Here is a 24,826-nt window from a genome sequence, read left to right as displayed (position 1 = left end):
TAACAAGGTTTTTTTTTGTTTTCTGAGGAGAGAAAGTAAATCAATACATTTTTAAATAATTGATTATGTACCTCCTCCTGCTTTCCACAAGGGGGCAGGAGGCGTCAAGGAGAGAGAACAGGGGGCTCAAAAGCTAAAATAACTTCACCCTCTCTTATTTTTACACACACACACACACACACACTCTGTCACCCCCTCTCTTTTTAAATGCCCTTTAATCACACATGTTCATCCACACCACTTTAATCCAATCATGTGCTCATCATCCAGTGTGTGTGTGTGTGTGTGTGTGTGTGTGTCGGAGAAAAAGGAAGGGATGTGAAGGAATGAGATGTCAGAGGGAGAGACCAATAGATGGAGGCAGTTAGTGTGAATGTGTGTGTGAGACTGATGTGCGTGTCCAAAGCTGCTCCAGGCTTAATTAGGACCACTGAGAGAAAACGAGCATATGCCTGCCCCGCTCTCTCTCTCTCTCTCTCTCTCCGTGTCTCGCCCTCTCTCTCTCGCTCTCTCTCTCTCACACACATTCTCCAGTCTTTCTCTTTTCCCTCTACCCATGAACACAGCCTGCATCTGTTTAGAACTCAATTTGAAAAAGCCAAAAACTTGACACTACATCCTTTCACCACAGAAAAAAAATAAATAAAAAAAATCCCCCCAAAAAATCCAGGAAGCCCCTCACATATATTTTGGCTCAATCCACCTTCCTGTGGATATTTTACTGATGGGAAAAAATGAAGTTGTGTTGGAAATAATGATAATAAAAAATGACATAAATGACCAAAAAACCCCAAAGAAACAAAACAACACAAAAGCTCAACATCCAAAAACAGCCATCAGACTACAAAGAGTCCCGAGGACTCCTGAGGACTCTGAAAAAGTGGACACAGTGTTTTGTCGTCCAACATAACTTGGGGTGAGTCTGTGTCTGACGTGCACGTCCGCCTGCCTCCCAGCTGTGTGGAGGTGAGAGAGGCACAGATCTCTCTCTGTCATGTTTATGTGCATAACGAAGTGCAACGCTCTGAACGTCCTCGGGGGGAGAAAGACTGAATCTCTGCTGTTATCTGTGTATTTGCACTAAATCACACTGCCGGCCTCCAGTGAGCCTGCTCAGCTATAAACACTTGCTCTCATCGTGCTTTACACCGAGCTGTTGTGTGTTCCCTTATGAGAGTAGTGGGACAGTGAAAGTCACTGTACAAACACAAGATCTTTAAAGCGTTCAGGTCTCAGAGGCAGGACTCATCTTCTGATCTGAACATGTGAGGCTTTCATCCCTGAACACGGCTCACCTGAGCCTCCTGCGGGATCTGCTGGGCGTCGATGTGGTCAGCCAGGTAGGAAGTGAGGTGTCGGTCGGTGTTGGCGAGCGAGTCTTGGATCTGCCTCAGAGTTTTGTCGTTCTCCTGGGCCCACTGGACGCTCCTCTCCAGCTCCTTCTGCCTGAGCGCCACCTGAGGAAACAGCGGCACATCAATGAGACCGTGAACACCTCGGCTGTGTTTACATCAGTTCTTAAATTCTGTTTTCCAGCTCGCGTATAAAAGAAATATCCAACAAACAAAAGAAACACTTCCCCCGAGCTGATGAGAGATGTAGATCAGATGAACCCTCAGGGGGAGCTCAGGATATTTCATTCACATATTTGCACCTGTTATCTTGTTTACTGTTAGATTTTACAGCGGGTGTATTAAAAGCCTCTGCAGGGTTACATCACTACCTCTGCACACTTCAGAGGCTGGAATTAAGCCAAGAGATGAGTCGAAAATGGGACTTTGACTCATGCAAAACCTTTATTCTCCTCATGCACTGCCTGCTGCTGCAGATAGTCACTCAAAAAAGGAACTGAACGTTTGTGTGGGGATTTCTTTGTGTCCTCGGGAGGAGTCATGGCCAAACACAGAGGCCGGAAAAACAACTAAAAGTCATGATTTTACATCCACTTGTTCGAAAATTCAACCATTTTAAAACGCTAACAGAACTTTTTGGTTTGCAAATAAAAAAGCCAAACAGATATCCCCTGTTTGGTATGTTGATGCTTACATGACAGATAATCGCAGGTTCATGTCACGTGACAAAAAAGGAATCAGCTGAACATGTGCATGAAAAACAAGGAGGCAACAGTGTTTGTTGTCGTCTGTAACAAAAGCAGCTAAAACACTCCTTAAAAAGGTTTGAATGGATTTAGCTTCAAATTTAAAGTTTCCTTTAAGCGCACACACACACACACACACACACACACACACATACCCCTTCGCTCCCCTGTACCCTCTTGAAGGCCGGACTCCGGGGTTTTTCTCTCATGATGTCTGGTCTCAGACCTCAAACGCGGGTGGACAGTGAAGCGCTTGGCAACGACTGGAGTGTTTCCTTTCTCTCTTTCCTCTTCCGACGAGATTAACTCACAAACAGGCCAATTAGTTACGTCACACACCTGCCTGCGTGAGCCCCGTGTGTGTGTGTGTGTGTGTGTGTGTGTGTGTGTGTGCGAGCGCGAGCCGGAGAGTGTACGTGTGCTTACAGGTGAGCGTGCTGATCCCACACAGACGGATAAAGCCTCTAAGTATAGCCCTGAGCCTGCCTAACTCGTGTCACACACACACACACACACACACACTGCTCCTAATGAGACCAGTGAGTGCGTCCTTACGTCTCGTCTTGTGTCTTCGTTGATAATGTATGAAATGAGAACTTGAGCGGGATTAAATATTTAGAAAACACTGATAACAACCTTCCCTGTGGCGATGTAATCCATTTCTCTGGCAATTGTTGCCTCATGAATACATGCTCTTATTAAAGTCCCTGTTTTTCCTTATCACTTATTTCTCTCCCCCACACACACACACACACACACACACACACACACACACACACACACACACACACACACACAGTTCTGCATGCAGTGATTGTGAACACGAGAGATAGTTTGCTTAACTGCCTGGCGTTGGAAACGCCGCGGGCGAAGCGCAGGAGGCGTCTCCGCACCGCGCTTCCTCTTATTGGTTTTTTCAGCCGTTACAAGAAGCCCAAATTAAAAAGGCAAACACGCCTCTTTGGCGGGGAGGAGTGCAGATGGAGAAGCGGAACGGCATTGTTTTTTTTCCTGCACGCACGAAGGCTGGCTTTATCTCGACACAAGTTTTAAAGAGGGACGCTGATATAATGAGATTACCGACTTATTCCTTCTCAGCAGCTCGATCTGATGCAGGAGAACTTTAACAGTCAGCTATTTGAATCTTCCACTTTTAATACTTTTCTATGGATAAGAAGGAATTTAATCAGAAACGGTTTTCTGATCTGAATGACATCTACATTTTCATTGTAAATGCAAAGTTATGTTAATGTAAGCGGAGAGCCGAGGCTTCACCCCGCTCCGGGTGACTTGTTCTGTTCTAAATACCAACAGAGTTTGAAAAAAGGCGCAGAAGCTGGCCTGATATGTTAATTTGATGGGATTGACCTTTTATAAAAAGCGACCCTGTGGAGTTCTTTTGCAAACAAACTGAATTCCTTCAGGTGTAACAAATGTGTTGCCGGAATATTCCTAAAAAGTCCTTTCTCACCGCGGACGTTTCTGCATTTCAGAGAGCTGCTGCTGCTGCTCTGAATAAAGTTATGAATGGCTGCAGCCTGGTACAAGTGGTAGCAATGTCATAATTAATGTGACAGCCAGATTTGTTACTCTTAACAATGAAGTCACCATCACTTTTGTGGCTATGATTAGCAAAGATGCTAATGAAGCTAGCACGCTGGAGAGTAGCGCTTGTGCTGATGTTGTCTCCTCACATGGAGCGTTTGACTGAGGGAGAAAATGAGGACTGGCGACGGAGAGTAGTGAAAGCCACATATGCAGGATGTGAGCAGCTTTATTGGTTTACAACCCCGTCGAATCGCGGACAGCGTCTTACGATTAGAGGTCATGGCTTTTCTAAACGTCTCTGGAAATCTGTGGATTCAGGCTGTGTTCTTCAAACTGCACTGATCAGGTTACAAAAAGAAAAAATAGGATTCCTTCAGAGCATTTCCCTCAGGTTAAAGAAAGGAAAACACATGAAGGCAATATTTCGGTGTGTGTGTGTGTGTGCTGCTGCAGCGGCTCCGGTTCCATCTGTCTTTCTGGAGAGACTCACAAACAGCAGCGTCCTGTCAGCGAGCTCCTCGTCCTTTTTATGGATGACAAACAAACGGGGCTCGGCATCACCTCACACGTGTACATGCTGACATACATGGCCAAATAAAGGACACCAGCTTCTGTTTATGCTTTCAAACACACACACACACACACACATGATGACAGAAAAGTCACACACACACACACACACACACACACTCTCAGACGGGTAGACAAACAAAAGGAGGCTTATCAGGCTGCAAGGAGAACATTAATCTGGTTCCATTGTGACGGAGGATCAACCCAGCAGGCGATGAGTGTGTGTGTGTGTGTGTGTGTGTGTGTGTGTGTCTACTGTAAGGATCCCCACAAGAGGCTGAGGATGTATCGCTGCCATTGACGAGGGCTGATGATGGCCAGAAGCGAAGCAAGAGGAACATTTGGAGTGGGAGAGGAGAGTGAGGAGGAGGAGGAGGAGGAGGAGGAGGAGGGCTCAGAGGTGGAGAAAATGGAGGAGAAGAAGCAACAGAAGGAGGGGAAGAAAGATAATAAACAGAAGGAAGGATGTGTGATGAATGAAGGAAGCAAAGAAGACTTGCTTCAGTGTTGATTCATTAAATTTGAATCCATTAATTGACCTGTCTGTCATATTTAAAATGCTGACAGCAGGCACACAGCCAAAAGGCCCTTCGGTTCACCTTCTTGCTTTTATACTAAAAATACAGAAAATGCAGAGTTATTCATTTGCAGGCTTGGAATCATGTCCACCATGTTGCAGCTCGATCTTCCTCTCGATCTCAATCTCAGCTCTACCTCCAGCCTCGATACGTCCACGTAATATCCCTTTCTCTATTTTTCTGTTTGTGCACTGTACATTAATTCAAGTGGGGTTTCGTTCAGAGCAAGACAATCCAAGCGTCAGTACATCAAGGTGACTGATCGATATAACTGCTAGCGTTAATTAGCTGCTCGCACGGAGCAAACAAAAGCAAACAAACCTGAAAGCAATGACTTCTGTGAGAATAACTTGTGATACATGAAAATAAAATACACAGTCTATGTAAACCACGTTTTTCGTTTTTGCAGTCACGAGCTGTGTGCCAAGCTTTGTTTGCCTTTCCACACAGCATCCAAAGCAACAGGTTTCCATCTTTAGCGGGCGATATGAGGGTCGTACATTTCTGATCTAAGTCTTTAAGCTCATGTTTAAAAAGCAGAAGACAACATGAAATGTCCCAGCTTGCAGTGGGCGAACCTTCAGTTAGAAACGTGTGCTTTAAACTCCGACATGCCTCTGGTGACCTGCGTGTTTTCTTCATCCATCCTGCAGTCTTAAAAACTGTCATCGTAAGTTCTCTGTGCGCAGAACTCTCCAGATGATGGTTGTTGTGTAAGAGGGACAAAGAGCAAGAAACAACACAGAACCGACGGGGAACAATAACAAGTGCAGTGTCGCGAGTCTTTGACTGGATGCTTTGTGAGAAGAGCTTTTTCCCCGACACGCGGGGTGTTCCAGCTGTCAGGGTGAGGAGCGAGAGGCACTCTCAGGCAGGTGCAATGTGGGCTGAACACAAACCCTGTTCTGATGTTGTACATATGAAGGAGGGAGACGTGACTTCAATCAAAAGGCTCCGATGTCTGAAGCTGGAAACAGGCTGCAGACTGAGTAACTTACCCTGGAGAAAAGTTCATCCCATCGTGTGTTGAAGGCATCCAGTTTCTGCTGAATCAGTTCATCCAGAACGCCTCCGTCCATCAGCGTCTGCGCCAGCTCGCGGATCTGGTTCCTGTTGTCCTCTGGGTGCCGCAGAAGAACCTCAAGACTCTGAAGAGAGCAGCAAAAAAAAAAAAAAGCATCGATCACTCTTTAATCTCAGCTTCTCTCCTGGCAGTCATATGTTGTTGTTTTTTTTTGGTTTTTTTGCACACAAGCTTAATATTGTGAGTCGTGATCATGTAGGAGAATCAAACATCAGAGTGTTAAGTGATGACACGTCGGGGTTAAAATAAGTGAATTAGTCCTTGTTTGTCTGCCGTTGCTACTTAACAGCTTTTCACACAAAGGGTCTGTGTGGCCGGCGTCGGTGGAGCGATCAGCTGGGGAGGCAGTGAGGAGCATTAATGCTGCAACATACCAACATTAATGATAGACGGCGTCCTGCAGCTTTCTGTTATTGTTAAATCCCTGCATGTAACATCTAAGGCAACAGTTTGAGGTTTCCAACTCTTTCATGTGCTCACTGTGTTTTCTCAACCTTAGCATCAGCGAGGTCTCATCTCAGTGCATGATCTCTAACCTTTCACCCTTCAGTGGTCCAACTCATTTTATGATCAAATACGACGTCTTTAAAAAGTGCACGTAATCTCTGAGTGGCAAACAGTTTTTATCTGAAGCAAATATTCCCAGCACAAAAAACCAAAACAACAACAACTTTGTCTGGTCTTCGCAGAGGAAAGCTTTGATGGTGAAGCAGCAGAACAGACATCAGAACACAGGAGAGGAACTGAGCTCCAGTCAGCTTGTGCAAAAAGCTGAAGAGAGAAAGAGACTTTTAAAAGCTCTCCAGCAGCTTACAGATCAATTTTGGGACTTTAAAACTTTGCACATGTTTTGATTCCTTTATGTGCTTTATTCTGGCTAGTGTCCTGATTTCATCAATAAAAAGCAAACCAAGTGAAAGGTTCCCACAAAGATCCAGAGCATGCACGCTCTCGCTCGTACTCACATCCAGCGCCTCCTGCAGCTCCTCCGCTCCGCCCTGCATGTTCTCCGTCTCGTCCAGTTTCTGCTCCAGCTGGTCGAGGAAGGCGTTCTCTTGCTCCAGGTAGGAGAGCAGCTCGCACCAGCACGCCCACACCTCCTGCAAACACACACACGAGCATGTGCAAAGTCAGAAGGAGGCTAAAAGCAATGATTTTGACTAGTTTAGAGGTAAACACAGCTGCAGGAAATATGATGCAATCACAGTTTCTTGTGGTGATTTCTGTGTGGGAACATTTTTACAACATGTTTCATATGTTTTTTTCCATACACACATTAGGCAGCAGTTGCTTCTGTCTCGCTGAAGGGATTGAACTGTTCACATGAGGAAAGCTGAACAAGCTGAAAAAGCAGTCGTGCAACAGCTGAGGGAGTTTCCAGACTGTGTCGGAGGCAGCGTGTATTTTATAGCAACATTTCTAAATGTAGCTGCTACAAATAAAAAATAAAACTCCTGGAAGAGAGAGTGCAGTTAAGGCTACATGCGTCTGCCTCTTCTTCTCACAGGGCAGCGTCTGAATGTCAGGTCACATTTCATCTCTGACGTCGGTCAATAAACGTTGAAGAGAGAGCACAAAAAGCTGTTTCCATAAGTGAGAGGTGAAAAATAAATCCAGATACCTCCACGCCGACACCTGGCAACAAAAGTGCAACTTTAATGCAATCGACCCGTCCGCAGACTGGAGCGTGTTCTTTGTGTTTGTTATCACACAGCAGCAGGAAGGACGTGTGCATCTCCAAAGGAAGAAAAGTGAACGTTTTAAACACACAGCACTCTGACGCTGATTTAATGGTAAGAGGGCGTCACTGAGCCAGTACACATATTAAGAGCTTCAGTCCTCGGCTAATGAGAGCTGTCAGGCTATTTTTATTTCCAGGAATCTGAAAGCTAATGTGAAGATGTTGGTTTTTAAAAGTCTTGTGGGGTGATTTTTTATTTTTTTTTATACTCAGTTCAAACACACTTAGACACACTCTCTCTGAAGTAAATGACACATTTCATTGTTCTATAAGATGCTGAGGGAGCTGCCTCATTGCACAGGTCATTACCAACAGGCTGGAGTTTCAGCAGTTTTTTTTATGACACATTAAACCCAAAGCATCCAACGAGCACACCCGGGCTGCTGTGTTGTGATGATCCTGGACTTCACTGTCTCCCCTGGGTGCACGTTGGCCTCTCTTTCCTGCCTCATCGTGTTTATTTTAAATATTAGTCTCAAATGAGGTGATGATGCATCATGTGAGACAAACACTTCAGTAGCATACAATATGACGGGACGCCAAACAGAATGATGATCTACATGCCCTGCAGGGCGAGCCACGCAGCCTTGGACTGAACACAACCTGTGAGAGAAAATGACGTTTTTACCTCCAGAGTTTTACATTTCCCGTCGAGCCGGCTGCACAGTCGCTGGTAGTTTGCGGTCAAGACGTGCAGTTCAGAGCGCAGGGCATCATGGGCGGTGGGTGGAGCCTTAGCGATGAAACTGTTGACACTGTCAGTCAGGAGTTTGACCTTCAGCTCCTTGGAGTGGACCTCTTCCTGCGCCCTCTGATCGAGAAGCAGACAAAAAGAGATGTTGAGCGGAGTACCACTTGCTGACTTGAGTCCAGACATGTCGAGCGTCCTCCGGGAGATAACAGCAGCATGGTGAAAAAATGACATTTCTTTGAATAAGTTTTGATGTCATGCAAAAAACTGTGTTCAACAAAACAAAACACAAATTAGCAAACAAATTAAACGAAAACTGGCAGTCAAATGAAAATCCTCCCGGGCGGTGCAAATTTCCCACAGACCCTTGATGAAAATATTCTACTCCAGGGAGGAATTAGCATTCATCCTGGGGTGCCTGAAACAATATACAACTATAAATGTACAGGGACTGGAGGGAGGAAATTCTGCTGAAGCGAACAAAAACATCCCCACATGTAGACAGCTTACAGCTAACGTCAGAACACTAACTTTTCGAGTACAGCCATGCCAGCAGCTCTCTGAGGATGCTTCATCATGGTATCATCATTTTGCCACATAAGCTAAGAACGGTGCATGTGGGACGTGTCCAAGTCAAATAAACACATTTAATGTCATCTGAGCAGGGAGGAAAAAAAGCAACAGGAGGGATGGAGAAGTGGAGGAATGAAAGAGAGCGATGCCCAAACAAATGAATCAATGTATCTTCTGTTGACAAAACCAGCGAGTGTGAAGAGACGGAGAGAACAAGTAAGCCAGCGAATCAATGAATGAAAGAGTGTAGCTAATACTTTCCCAAACGAGGAAGGCAGGGAGACGGGGAGGGGGAGACGGAGAGGGGATTAGGAGAAGAAACGAGTGAGCAGGTTCACGAATGGAGTTTCCTTTCAGCTGGGAGCAGAAAGGGAGGAGGAGGAGGGAAGAGGAAGAGGAGGTGAAAGGAGTGAGGAGGAGGAGGAGGAGGAGGAGGAGGGGATTAGTGCGAGCAGAGCAGAGTGAAATCAATTTTTAATTTTTAAGTTTACACTCAAGCAAACTTTTTTTTTTTTTTTTTTGAGAAAGGAGAGGAATCCTTCTGCCAAGGCTTTTTGGGTTGATGGTGCCAGAAATCTGCATGAGAAATCACATTAAAGTTATGAAACGAGTGCAGCGGCGAATGAGGGGATCGATACGGTTTCATAGAAAATAGAGGAGCGGAGGGGATGGGAGGGGAGCGGTGGAGACAAAGCTGTGAGCGAGGGAAGACGATAAAAAGAGATGGAAAGGAAGAAAGAAGGAGTGCGGGCGGGCGGGGGCGTCATCGACCTGGAATTAGTGCGATCAAAACACAGCGACAGAGAAAAGACAGAGGAAAGCACATCTGCAGCAGCGGCACAGACTGTGAGATCGTGATTATCCAGGTACACAGACTAACTAATTATATTCTTCCCTCCCCTCCTCTTCTCTTTCTTTCACCTCCTGCACAAGTCCGATGAGCTGCAACAGAGAAGGCTTTTTTCTGGCACTACATCACAGAGAGTTAAAGGCTGGAAGAGGTCAAAAAACAAGCAACACAAAATCTACTTTAGTAACTTTATCAGACTAATTAGACGCTGTAATAAAGTCACTGTGACGTTGGATCTTCTTGACCTCTTCTGTTTGTTGCTGCTCAGCATTAAAGGCCCCCTGCATCATCATAAGGAGCGTGTTGATGTACTGAGGTTAAACCCCTTTTATTGAGTTGTGTACTTTCTATTTTCTGGGAGTTGATGTTGCATGCATGCCTCTGCACAAACCCTCAAATCATCCACCACCTCTTACAGCAGCTCTTCAAACACACCTTGAGCTCCTCCACGGCCTTGCGCAGCTCTTCAGGCGTCTTGTATGTGAAGTCTCTCTCCAAGTAGTCCTCCTCGGCCTGGTTGATCCACTCCTGCATCTCCTGCATCTCCTTCCTCAGAGCCATGGTCTTATCCAGGCCGCCTTTCAGAGCCGACTTCTTAGCGTAAGCCTGGACAGAGGAGAACAAGCACAAGCGCTCAACATTACGCGGCGTCATGACGGCAGGAAGCCTGTGGATGAAGGCTGCACACCTGTTTGCACACGTTCTCCCACTGTGCGTTGAGCTCATCCAATTCTTTTTGGATGTAGACTGCAAACGGAGGCTCGGCTTCTTTCTTTAGGTACAGACCCACTTCATTGATGCCGTTCACGCTGGGCTGGATGGTGTGGATGTCATTCACCAGCGCCTGAGCGTGATAACAGGTAGAAATCAGTGTCATTCTTTCGAAGCCTTCTCCTGTCCTCATGGATATCAGGATGCATGCTTTCCTCACCGTGCACTGCTCTAACTGCTTCTCCAGAGCTTCAGAGTCTCCCAGAGCTGGCCACTCCTCGTTCAGGAACACATCCACATCTGCCATCCACTTCTTCAAAGTCTTCACATCGTTCTGGGGAAGAGACGGGAACACGTATTGAAAAGGACAGATATTTCCTGCAGCCTGTTCATGTGACTCGTCCTCTCATCGGGAGTACCTCGAACTGCAGCAGTTTGGCCATGAGCTCCTGGATTTTCTGGGTGTTGTCCGTCAGGGCGGTGCCGAGCCGTCTCCAACGTGACATGATGGACTCCATCTCTGCACGATACCTGCAGAAAATGACAAAAAAAATAACAATCAGCAAACCAGAAATGCCAGCCTCCTTTGACGCGATATAAACTTTAAAATTCTTACTTCTGGCAAATGTCCGGCGGAGCTTTCAGGAAGACCTGCTCTACAGTTGATGTCACATAGTCCACTTCACTCTGATGTTCGGCCAGAGCCACCTGCATGGCCTAAAGAGGAGACAGTGGTGAAGAGAGAGAGAGAGAGAGAAGTGGAAGTTGTTTTTCCTCCACGATGGACCCCTTCATGTTTTCCCCCCTTAAGCACCTTAAAGTCTAACATTAACAAACGCACTTTTGCTTGTTAACCTTTAAGTGTGGTCACCAAGCACTTAATGAATCAATCTCACTGCAGATTTGTAATTTTAACTCCGAGTCTGAGCAGAAAAGCAGCTGAACACAGGCCTCGGCCCTCCGTGGATTTATCCTGGTTCTCCACAGACGTGAGAAAGCCGAGGACGTAGAGTGAGGAACGATGAGCATGAGAGGTCGCGGCTCGATCACTGCTAACGTTTTGTAATGAAAGCCTTTTTTTTTTCCACACTGTTTGACTCTCTCGCTCACGATGAATTACAAGTGGAGAGGTGGGAGGGTCCTTGGGGAAGTTTAGGTGCACGATTGAGGAAAAAGGAAGCCTCGTTCACACCGAGGTGGCTCAGAGGCTTAGATTAGCTTAGTTCGAGCACGGCCTTCAGACAGGACATCCGTCAGTTACCCTGGATTACCCACAATCCTTCAGCTGCTCCAATGAATCCAAAGCAGTTTCCTCTTTTTCTTTTCTTCACTGCTCCTCCTCCTGACACCGTTCTGACAGGTTCCGTTTTACGTTCTCCAACAGTTTGAAACGATGATCTCAGGTGATTAAATTGGACAGCTTTCCTCCATCATAAGATAAGATGATTTACATATTTGTGAAAGTTAACATTGTGATTTAAAGTTGACACTGAGACATTCAATGTGCAGATATACAACGTGTGACGCGTAAATAAGCAGCTTTGTTTCTCCTCCAGGTGTCGACTTCAACGGCTGGCACTCAAAGTGGTAACCGTGACGACGGTGATGACACTTTGCTTTTACAAGGTTCTCCTTAAGATTTTACGGCGTCGACGAAGAAGTCCAGGATTTATAAGCTTCAATCACAGCTTAAATGAGTGACAGAAACACGACGGCGTGGATAATTCAATTTAATTAACAACAACTGGCAGTGCTGGATCTGACTTATCTAGCAGGTCGAAGCAGCAGGTTAAGTTTTGGTGCATGGGCGCTTGCTGTCCGATTCTGATCAGCACTTTTCAAGCTGATTTGCATGATCTATATTTCATTAAGAAAAGGGTCAGAAACTGTTATTATTCATGAGTGTTTGTGAAAAATCCATCGCTGGTCCAGGCTTGTTGATTTTGTGTTGTCATCTCTCTCTCTCTCTCTTTAAAGCAAACCGAGACATGTGAAGCATCATTTCAGCCTCCTTAATTAAAGTTAATTGCAATCTTCAATCAATCAGCTCCAAAGCTCATCCCCATCTGAAAATCAGAAATTAATCACAAGGTGTCATAACAGCAAAATCATGGCGGCTGATTGAATGCTGCTTTAATAACTTCTCGCAGGAGCTGTTGATGATATGAATGATGGTCTCGGCTCTCTCAACCAATCAGAGCTGGATTCAATACGGGGTCAGGATTGAAACTGAGTTCCCACCTGAGAGGAGCGCTCATTGTTTCAGTAAGCAGAGAGGGAGGTGAGGAAAGGAAGCATACGTGTTGAAACGCACACGTGTGTGGAAGTGTCGTCTCTCCTGGCGACCAGAGGGGAAACTCAATTAATGAAGGTTTATCAGTATGCAGAATGAACTCCTAATTATTATCTACAATCGACTTTAATTAATCTCAGGCTACAAGGCTTGATCCCCCTGCTTTTCTATGAGTCCATTATCAAGTTTACCAACACACACACACACACACACACACACACACACACACACACACACACACACACACACACACACACACACACACACACACACACACACACACACACACACACACACACACACACACACACTCTGTCCTGTGTGGTGTGACCTTGACTTAAGTTCAAGATAAAAATTAACCAACAGCAAACCGAGAACAAACATCCTCCGTGCTTTTGACTGGATTCAAACTGACAATGAAAATAAAAGAGTAATATTGTGTATTTTTCTGCTTTGTATCGTGTGTGTACACACAGCTCTGCACGTGTGTGTGTGTGTGTGTGTGTGTGTGTGTGTGTGTGTGTTTGTGCATCTGCAGGTAGATATTGTGATAAACAGAGACACTGATTTGCTCCACTGGGATTCTGCTCACCCGCCTCTCATAATTGCAGAGTTGTAGACAATCTCACACACACACACACACACACACACACACACACAGAATAACAACCAACCACACACACACACACACACACACACACACTCTCTGGCCTGCTCCCTGCATGCTAAGCAGATAAAAGTCAAGCTTTACACTCACAGATTCTCCCTGTGGCTGCTTTTAGGTTTTCCAAAGTTTCACGTTTTGTCGGAGCGGCTGCTCGACGTGTTTCAGCAACTGTTTGTCTGAATCATTAAAACAGCCCATCAAATAAGATGTATATGATATATATGATTCTGTTATCAGGGCCGAGTGTCGGACGTTTCTTCCACACGCTCCTTGAATCCTTCTTCTTTCACGTTCATGATTTGTTCTGTGGGGATATTATGTTTACGGCAGTGATTTGGGGAAGTCCCTCGATGTATCAGCCGAGGGTTGCGGGTGTGAATCAGATCCTTACTTAATGGGGCATTTCATCTATTTCCTCTCCCGTCTTTATCCTCTGTCTGTTACCTTTACTTTAAAGAGTGCTGCTTTGGCAGTTTGGCATCGCTGACGGCAATATAACTTTACAACTGGCTGTAAAAACTGATTACAGTGTTATACAGGATTGTAGAGCCACATCCATTTTGGCTTTTTATGGGCATTTGTAAACAGATCTGAGCAGCAGTGTTGTCAAGAGCATACACCGCTGAATCACCGCTTACTCCAAGAGGATGATGGGATTACAGTAATGAACTGTGATTCACGCCAGATCGTGAGCGACCGATACTCAAACCAGCAACATTAGCGTTCCCTACAAACGCTCTGACGTGTTGACTGATCCGCTTTGACAGTCCTGCAGCCTTAAAAACAATCATAAAACATGAATAGAGTCGAAGCTTTAATGATGGTCGATGGTCTGACGTGCAGAGTGGGGGAGGAGGCAGCTCACGTGTAAGTGGAGGATGAATATCAGTTTCAGCTTTGTGAATTATGACTTTTAAAATAAAAGATAAAAGCAGGAAATGTCCTAAATCAACACTTTGGTTTTGCCTGCATGACTGAAGACTGACCTGGTGAATGCTGGAGATCCTGCATGTTTGTAGTTTTACATCTTTTTATGTAGCTGAGGGATGAGTCAAGCTCTCACTGCTGACTTAACTCATGAAGAAGGAAACTAAACACACAATTGTTCGTGCACTGGAGTGACTCAGAACTCTGCTTTGTTTTTGGGTTTTTTCGTCAGCGTCAAAAAGAATCATTTCAAAACGTTTGACACATCTGATTGTAAGTCAGCTGCAGCCCAAGCAGCAGATAAATACTGAACCTATATGTGCAATGCAACACATTTAACAGCCCATCGTATATTTCTTTTACAACCTCGACATGCTGAAAACCAGAATCTGATCATATCTCATCATAAGCTCAAAGACTTTCACGTATTTCTGACTGTGACCGGACACAAGTCAACTTTAGGACTTTTGAATGTAACTCACCAGATATGAAATCAAGAATCACAATGTGTGTGTGTGTGTGTGTGTGTGTGTGTGTGTGTGTGTGTACCTGAACGTCCTTCAGTCTCTGTTCCATAATAGGATATTCTGTAACAGCCGTGGATGGGATGGCCAGCTTGGCCTCGCACTGCTGTAACCATGCCAACAGGGCAGATATGGTTTCTTTATAACGAGCCGGGGGCAAGCTCTCCAAAACTAGAGAGAGACAGGAAGAGACAGAAGCAGACGTCAGAGGGACTGTCCTGTTGAGACATGACCCAGTCTCAGTCCCAGTGAAACCTTGTACTTGCACATAACAGAAGCATTACACAGATTTTGTTTCTGATCGCATGCATTGATCCCACTGCAATAAAAAAAAAACACATTACAAATGCAACAGATAGGAACTGAGGTCATCTGCGGGAGTTTTAATGAGAGCACATCAGCGTCTTCATTTTTAACCACCATGTTTGACTTCATCCAAGCCAGAGCATGGCTGTATTTTAGGTGCCTTGTTAACAAAGCTGAAGGGAAAGATGGCGAGCTGACCTGCTGTGAATGCAGCAGCAAAAGGTAACTGTTGCATTCGCTTCAGAGAAATCCTGTCTGCCTCTGAGCTGCACTTGAATGAGGCGTCTGCAGATATGCACATACTGTATGGTGGTAGCAGTTGAATATATGTGCAGGGTCTCTCACCCTTGGCGTGGGTTGAGAAAAGCGCAGTGTGTGGCATGAGGGAGGAAGCTGTCTGAGTGAGTGAAGAAGTTTGTCTTCGCTTCTCTCTCCAATCACATTTCCTTTTTCTCCTTCTCTGCATCCATCTCCCAGAGAGTCCCCCAACCCCCTGGGTCATTTTTTTTTTGTTTCCTCATCTCCCTCCATCACTCCCTCATTGATATAAATAGCTCTGTGCTCTTCTGTTCGTCACAGCATCTGTGCGGGTTACATCTTCTTGTCTCGACGGCTGCAGCGCTTCAATCTCATCACGTCCCACAGTGGATGTCTTCACCACAGACAGCGGCTTCATTTATTGGGTGTTTGCCTTGCAGAGGTGGGACTTAGGTTGAAATGCACCATTCAGGCTGTGTTGCAACAGGCAGCTCATCGTTTTCGGTCAGCACATGTTTTTTAAATACTTTAGACATGCAGACAAGAGTTCAGCAGAGATGCTTTTGGAAGTAAACGCTCTTCATTCATGTGTGTGCACACAAACTGCAGGCAACACCTCTACATACTCCTCCTTTGTAGCCAATGAGAAGTCTTAATAATAAAGCATTGTTTCATTATTATTTCTATACAAAATAAGTATCACATTTCTTTATATTTCTTTAATCATTTTGACGTATCCTATAAATCAGTCAGTCCGCTTGACGAGTCGGGAGACAGCGATCAAAAGTCCACCTGTCATGTGGACCTTTCTCTCACAAGCTGCCAAGACAAACATGTGGATTCTGGAGTTTTAATTGAAGCTTTAATTTAAAGGGATATTTCACCCATTTGCATGAAGCTGTGTATCATTAGAAACATAGTAGTAGTGTTGAATGGTCATGAATCCAGCCCTCATTTTGCCCTGAGACGAGAAAAATATGTTTTTCTTTGCTTGAAAGTTTTCTTCATGTGATGCAAAAAGCGTCATATTGCATCACATGAAGAAAACTTCCAGGCTACACAGCTTCATGTAAATGGGTGAAGTATCCCTTTAAGTCAATCAGGCGACATTGTGGCGTGACATTTTATCTGACCGGACTATTCCCCCCCTGGAAAGCTCCTTGAGTCGATGAAACAGCCCGAGCGACACATCGCTCTGAAGCTGAACGATTCCTCGCTGCACTCCATGAATGATGAAGCCTTCCTCTGTGTGGTGCGACTACAGTATAGGTGTCATGACATTGTGTGCAGATGTTGCTCATTCTGAATTTTAAGCTACATCTGGACTTTGGCCTCACGTTGAAAACTATGTCAGATGTCAGTGTAAGATCTGGTGTCAGGACGCCGCATGTAAATTCTCTTGTTTCTTGCCGTCTCTACACAGACGGCCGACGTCACTGAGGACTGGAGCCTCTAATCCAAAGGATATGTTCACTCTGTTTGTTACACTGAGGTCATTCTTCCCTTCCTTCCTGTCGTGCAGCGAGTCTCTGCTTCAGGCTGTTAACAGGCTGTGAATGTTTTCAAGATGTCGCTAAGCCTGAGATATAAAATAATATCTCTGATATCAACCATGCTGCATGGCAAGTGTTGTTTCCTGCACGGATGATTTATTAAACGACCTTCTACGACGTGTCACGCTGCGCCGTATCAAACACACAGATGCTCTGCGGTTGTAATTGGCGTGCAGAGCAGACGATATGGAAAACATTCCTGTTTTCATCCGCACATCTACCCACACCGAGAGACGCCGCTGAAGGCTGCAGATGTGTTCATCTCAATGCATTTGTTCCGCTTTTCAACAAGCACAACAAGTGTGTCTGTGCTGAATGTTGGTTTTTCTGTGGGTAGAGACGTTTGTTACAGCAGCCTGTCAAGGCTGGAAACTGTCGCAGAGCAGGATTAACACCACGATCAGGAAGTCGGTTAAAATATGGAAGAAATAAAAAAAAAACTGCAAATGTACGATTTGAGGGACTGTGTTGTTGACGACCTGACGAAGTAATAAAAGCCTATCAAACAAAGATCGTGCAGACGCAGAAGCCATTTATTTACTTAATGAACAAATGCCTGGATTTCTTCTCATAATTATCTTTTTATATTTTAATGGATGTCTAATTAAAATTTAATCCATGGGGCGGTTCAATAATTGTAAAACAGAAAAATGCTTGGTTTGAGTGGGTAATTGAAACGTCTCTTTGATAAACAGCCCCGTCTTCTTCACACTTTTATATCCATTTCAAAAGGGATTATGATGAGTTCAGTGTTTAACAGGTCTCTCAGTGTCTGCTGCCATCCAAACGTGCTGAAATGACTCAAACACTTCTGTCTGTGTTTCTTCTTTTAAATAATAAAGAACACATGTTGACTGCTTTATAATCATTTGTGTCTTTCTTTCAAAAAAAACAAAAACAGAAAGGGATTTATTTTGATCGTGTTTAAAGACCATGTCTGATTGAAGTACAGCGACCGGGGGGATGAGTTTGTCAGTCTATAACAAAACGACATGTTTCATTTAGATCTGGATTTACTCCTCACAACAAGGGGACTCATGACAGATCTTATTTGAAGCCTTCAGAGTCTGCATGTAAGCCTTCACTGTGCATCAGCTAAAATGACCCGAGCTAATGAGGGAGGATTTCTGTCTGCTTTATTTTGCACTCTCCAGCTTTTTTTTATTTATTTATTTATTCCTTTAAAGTTCAGATCTGTCAGGACAGTTTTTATTTTCTGCTCATGAAAGTTATGTGCAGATTTACTTCACATGCATATTGAAATGAATCGATCTTGTGTTGAACGTTGTTTGCAGAAGATTTTAGTCCAGCTGGTGAAGGGTCTTAACTATTCAGAACGAAGTCTCAATCTATGAATATAACCCCCACGCTTTTTAAAATGTAAATGCATTCATGCAGCACTTGCCCTGCTGAACTTCCAACATCAACAAGTGAAATTGAGGGCATGTAAACAAAGCGAGGGGTCACAAGGTGCAGCCCTTTTGTTCAGCACTAAACTGAAGGATTAAGTGTCTGCAGTGGATCAGCAGCTCTCCTCTCTCACCCAGATGCAGCTGTCTCTCTCTCGCCCTCAGATCCTCCAGGACTTGGTGGTAGTGCTCTTTGAAGGCCACGATGTCGGCGTCTTGGAAGGCGGTTAAGTCCCCCTCCCCTTCCTTCTCCTCCTTCAGCTCCTCAAGCCGCTTCTCCAGGAGCTCCACCTGAGGCTGCAGGGCCGCCAGGCGAGCCACCTCCTCCTGCAGGGACAACACAAACTAACTTCGGAGATATTCGGGGGGAAGCACTAGTCCATATGTGCCTCCTGGTCTGTGTGAAAGAACTGTGTGCACCATATGCTGCTTATTCACAGAAAAGTTTAACTACACTCCAATCTGTTAATGACGAGGAAACCAAGCAGGAAATTGGACCAGCTCAGCAAAACTGAAACAGAGCTTTGAAACAATTTCTCGTGATCTTTAAAACGAACGGAGAGAAGAGAGAAAAACGAGACGCATCAGCGAAGGAAGAGGGGAAAAAAAGTTTCCTATAATTTTTCTTTTTGTTTACATTTGAGTTGTATTTGCATGACTTTTGATGGGAACAGGAGCATGAACACAATGCCGTGTCATTTATCAAATATCATGAGATGAGAGATTCTCTTTCTGCTCATGTTTGTGATTAAAAGTGATTAAATCCACTCGAAGCACGCAGCTGAAGACAGAGATAACTTTGACACGGTGCATCGCTCACGCTGCTGGTGAAGCTGGCGTGATTAAAAAGAAGAAGCTGGCTTGTATGGACTCCGGCCAGGTAAACAGGTCCTATCGTCACGCTTCATCAGAGCTACAGAGTGTTTTCTGTCAGATCAGTCAAGTCGACGATCTCTCTTTTCAGGACTGTGATGTCAGAGCGGGCAGAGAGAGGACGCTTTCTCACTGCGTGACTTCACATTATCACGACTGATCAAAACACACGGTCTGCGTGAGTCCTCTGCCAAACACCGAGACCACGTACCCGAAGAAACTATTCAGATTCTGATCGAGGAAACACTCGCAGTTAAAGCTCTTCTGATCTTTTTGTAGACTTTCTAAGAGGTGAGAAACAAAAACCCGACCGATCCTTCAAACCGTGGTTAATAAAGTCCAGGACTGAGCAGGTGAATATTCACTGAAGCGTCCTGAGGTCGACGCTCTGACTGCACAGAGTGTGAGTTAACGCTGCAGCCTGAAGCCGAGACACACGCTCCTTATTCATGAGTAATGTTAGAAAACACAGGCGTTTAGAAGCGAGAGAGAATATATTTTCATAAACTAACAGTGCGATTCGCCGCTGGGAAGGTCGTTTTAAAGTTTCAGTTAATATGTTAGTTTCTCCAAAGCCTTTCCTGTTTAATACATGTAAAGGAACTCAGAAAGTATTTGCGTGTGGCATCAAATCAGTGTGTTTAAAAATATGTGTCTGTGAGTCGAGTCGAGGGAAAATGTGTGGGCGCTCTTCACGGGGGGGAAAACCTTCTCGACGTTTCTTGGAAAGACAATCTAATTTCACTTTTCTCCCAGCGTTATCGGATTCTCTCTCCTCTTGAATTTTTGACTTGGAGGCTGAACTTTTCATCTCTTCTTCTTCGTGTCAGACCTTCCCTTCTCTTGCTGTCACTTCTCCTCTCCTGTTGCTTATCGATGCTATCAAACTGAACCCGTCTGTCTATATGTGTGTTTCTGCTGATCAGTGAAGGAGGATCTTTACACAGCTCACTCTGCACTACATCATTAACACAAATACTTAAAAACATGATGAAGACTTCATTCATAAAAGGATGTTTAGTCTGCTTTGGCTGACCTCCCTGTGCTTTCTTTGCTCGTGTTGTCGTCTAAAAACAAAGTGGAATAACGTGACATTCAACGGCATGAGACTTGAAATGAACACATGTAAAGAGTAAAAATACTTACAGATAATTTCTGTGACAAACAGATGCATGAAAGAGACAGAAATTCAGACAAGCTGAGCACATGACAAACAGTACTAAACATAATCATTCACACCACGAATGGACTCAATGCAAACTGCGTCCTCTAACTTTTGCTGTCATTTTTATTTAATAGCTATTTGTGTCACTATGTAGTAATAATGAATACTGTTCTTCATTTGTATGTTTTTTAATCAATATATAACCTATACATGGGCTAATTATGCATAAAACCTTGCACAAGTTAACAAGATCATTTAATTAATTTTGCTCATATAAAACCGTGTTTAAGTGCATGTTTGTCAAATAAGTAACACAAAATAAACTTAGCAATAAAAGCAATAAAATTAGGTGCTCAATGAAGTTCGGTAGATTTGGTGAAATTAAAGAGCATTCTGTTTTGTGTAGCGCTGCCCCCGTTGCTGTCATTATTTTTTCGTTTTAAGAACCTCTCCATTACGTTTCTATTCAGGGTCACCTAGCACAGTTCTCCGTAGACGTTCTAACTGGCGCGTTAGTGCCTTTAGTGGTCGGAGAGTATATTGCAGGCCAACGATCACGGCCCTTACGGCCCACAGATGCAAACATATTATCCCCTCGCGGCCCTGCAGGTGGCGCTCCCATGGTTAAGAAACGCTACTCTAACACACACTCACCCGACACCGGTCCAGCTGCACTTTGAGCGGCTCTGGTTCAGACGCTGGAGGCGCCTGGACTTTGAGCCAGTTCTCACTGTTTTCCACAGCCTGCTCACACTGCTCGTACAAGCTGTAGAAAGCCAAAACCTGCAGGACACACACACACACACACACACACACACACACACACACACACACACACACACACACACACACACACACACACACACACACACACACACACACACACACACACACACACACACACACACACACACACACGTTGAGTAAAGGTGAAGGTTTGTGGAGACAAGCAAACACCCACGCAACATCTGTCTTCTTTCACAAACTTCTTCCAATATTGGACTGGAGGACGAACCCGTGTAAAGACTGACTCATGTCACATTGAGATTCTGTCTCCGTACCTACAAAAGCAATTTTCTGTCTATACATTTTAACAGGGCTGGTGAGAGGCTCTCTCCATGGAGCAACATACTGTATGTATCAGGGCAGAAAACATGGTGACCTCGGCCAGATATATCAAACACATCATGTTTGTAGTTTTCACTCACATTCTCTCATTAACGGTCAGCAAATGAATTAAATTCTAAAATGACTTTCCCCCTTAAGACATGACAGCGTGGCTCCCTTCAGATGTGTTTAAGCAGATATGCAACTACATGATTTAAGCCAGCGACACAAACGCCTGTAAAATTCTGCAAAGACGGCGTCCTGCTTATTTTGCCAAAAGGAACAGCGGCGGCTCAAATGTTTCACTGAAAGACGATAAAACTAAATGTAAAGGCTGTGCATTAAAAATCGCAAGGACAGTGAATAAAAAAGTAAAGTTAGCATGTTAGCATGTATGTGTTTACCTTCGCCTGGTAAAGCAGCCATGCCAGCCTGTCTGCCAGCAGGGCACAGAATCCCACCCAGCGCTGGTTCAGCTGCTCGGCTGCCTGGGCAATATCATCAGCACGGCTCCCCTCTGGGGGGGCAGACACACACACACACACACACACACACACACACACACACACACACACACACACACACACACACACACACACACACACACACACACACACACACACACACACACACACACACACACACACACACACACACACACACACACACACACACAGTAAGGTATGCGTCACAGTTCACACATGCATGACTTGTCTCTCCGTACGGGACAGACTGAATCAGCTGAATGTCACCTGTAGGAGAGGTGAGGCAATCAATCAAATTCTGCAAAAATGACAGAACGAGCTCTCTAAAAACAGTTCATCCAGCAGTCCACTTGACATGTACACAGCACATCCACTAACACCCTGCTTAGCAGCCGCTTTTTTGATCCAAATGATGGGTGATGGAAAGCGCCCAGAAGAGTCCAAAGCCTCGAAATAAAAAGTTCCAGGAGATTGAAATCAATGCTAAAGTTGTAAACAAATGGATTTCCCACTCTGGCCTCTCTGAGGGAAAACTGACCTCGACTGGCTGGATGAGAATTGGACCTGTTAGACGCTTCTTCTTAAGAGTGCTTCTTCCAGTAATCGTTGCTCAATTATGGTCCATTTACACTGAAAGGTCAAGAATATGGCCGACACTGATCCAGGAATATAATGTGGCATTTGCTTAATGCTATCTCTCCCCTTCCCTTCCCTTCCACACGCACACAGAGCTCTGGTCAGTAAGTTTGTTTTGTTGCTACAGCAGAAGCTGGAGTGAAAAAGTGAGAAGTATAAATCGAGTGTTTCTCTGCTTTCAGACCAACGACTGCACAAGGACAGAGGAGAAGAAACATCTCTCGTCCTTTTTGTCTCCTTATCTGTTCCTCTCTCTGACAATGTTTCTATGGAGACAAGGCGAGAGGGTGGGACAGGTGGATGGGTTGCCATGGGGACAGACAGGGTGTGCGTGCATGTGTTTGTATGCATGTGAATGAATTTGTGTGATTGTGTGTGTGTGTGTGTGTGTGTGTGTGTGTGTGTGTGTGTGTGTGTGTGTGTGTGTGTGTTACCCTGCTCGACTAGGGTCTGCGCCGTGCGCGTCGCCTCCTGAAGCTTCCGGTACTTCTCTGGCCGCTCTCGCTCTATCGCCTGCGTCGGAGAGACGGAGAGGTGGAAAGTTAAAGGACAGGAGACATCAACAGCGACAGGCAGGCAGACAGCAGGAGAATTATTATTTATTGCAAAGAAAGATTAAAACCCCTAAAAATCAATGTCCAATTCAGCCCAGTATTACTCCTCCAGAATAAAGAGTCGTGCAGCTTTGATCCACCTCTGATCTCATTCTGCAGCGACATTTACCGCCGCCGCAGCACGTCTGCTCCGTGTGTGGGGAAGAAACAGAAAGGTTTGAGGTCACTGCTCATTTTAAAGCCTCATTTGGGATCTTTTAGTATTTAAGCAGGAGAAGTTTAAAAGCATAGTTCAGCCCTGTTTGATTTATGTTTGCAAGGTCAGCATCCGAGTCCTGAGAGATTGAAGACGCTGAGCGCAGTACGGACAGGAAGTTGATGCTTTATGACTCTGAAATCCGGCCATGGAGCCCTCACCTTCACTCATCCAGAGGTACGGCTGGGTGACACTTTACGCCCCTCAGATGCATGTTAAAGCTACCCACAGAGAGGTGAAGTTATCAGGAGCCAACGACCACATTGCACAACAATTCAATTGGCTCGTTTGATTTCAGAGGCCTCCAAAGATAACCGTCACTTGGGAGGAAAATTGAAGTGAATTTGTGTTCAGCATTTGAAAACACTGACATTGATGTTCTTTTGTGAGTTTTCATGAAATAACACAGAAGAAGTGATTTATCCTCTGATTGCTCTCCAGTCGAACTAAAGGAAGAATATCCAAACACATTTTGCTTCCTGACGTTTCTCGACTGTAGAAGCTGCTGCAGACACGAACAGACGCCGAGCGTGCGACGAGATGAGAATGTAAAGAATCAGCCTACCTCAAATAAATCAATTTGTATCTGTTCCCAAAGTGCACGCAGCGTTTGTAACACCAGTAGTTTTTAATCCCGTCAACAAATAGTCCTCAGAATGACTAACACATTGTTTACAGGGGCTGCAGTCTGTAATCACTGACTCACAGTCAAACTAGTTTGTGTATAATCTGCACTTTGAATTGTTTATCAGGAGCAACCATGCATCAGCGCTCTCTGAGTATTACACACTGAAAGTAGTTTCTAATTGACTGAGTGTATTGCTGTAGTCTCTACCTCATGTCACCCCGTGTGAGTTACTACAGAGGTGTGGGCAGAGTCTGACTCCTGCTCAGAAAAGCAGCACACCTGCTGCAGGTTCGCTTCTCCGGCCTTCACTTTTGTTTTGTTTCCCACTCAAACACCCGCAACACGACTCGCTTACAAACTCGGACATTTATCCGTCTCTCTCTGAAAACCAGATGTGTGGAAACGAACAGAGATTTTTTGCGGTGTTTGTTACTTTGCATGATTATTAGCTGCAGAGAGCAGAGGCTGGAACAGCAGTGAGCTTCATTGATCTTCCTGTTTTCTGTCTTTATCTTGTTTGATTTCTCCTGCGGAGGACACAGTCAGTCAGTTGACATTGCAAGCTGCTGTATTAAAGTTTGAGAACTGCATTACGGGCACTTTGTCGCATCTCATCCCTCCGTGCGTTTGCATAATCACAGCTCACGATGCCCTCACAGGTAACATTGCTATATGGAAGGTAAAATTCATTTCCAAACTGACTGTGGGGTAGAACCTTGTTATTTCAGCATCACAGGCTTC

General features: G+C 44.8%; 1 protein-coding gene across 1 annotated transcript in view; it reads right to left on the bottom strand.

The window, feature by feature from the left end:
• The window catches only part of LOC306818363 (dystrophin-like), a gene marked incomplete at its 3' end in the record, with an annotated part of 151,902 nt that overhangs the window by 28,197 nt on the left and 98,879 nt on the right, over positions 1-24,826 (bottom strand). Inside the window, 14 exon segments of the mRNA XM_079335917.1 lie at positions 1,296-1,457; positions 5,793-5,942; positions 6,844-6,978; positions 8,248-8,430; positions 10,169-10,339; positions 10,422-10,577; positions 10,665-10,778; positions 10,864-10,975; positions 11,061-11,161; positions 14,881-15,026; positions 18,516-18,708; positions 21,074-21,202; positions 21,931-22,043; positions 23,082-23,160. Of these exon segments, the coding sequence (XP_079192043.1) occupies positions 1,296-1,457; positions 5,793-5,942; positions 6,844-6,978; positions 8,248-8,430; positions 10,169-10,339; positions 10,422-10,577; positions 10,665-10,778; positions 10,864-10,975; positions 11,061-11,161; positions 14,881-15,026; positions 18,516-18,708; positions 21,074-21,202; positions 21,931-22,043; positions 23,082-23,160 (1,944 nt within the window).

Source organism: Symphodus melops, assembly GCF_947650265.1.
Source record: "Symphodus melops genome assembly, chromosome: 23".
In the NCBI taxonomy this organism is placed as follows: Eukaryota; Metazoa; Chordata; class Actinopteri; order Labriformes; family Labridae; genus Symphodus; species Symphodus melops.
Note: the sequence above shows the minus strand (reverse complement) of the source record. Positions and strands in the feature narration are given on the sequence as shown.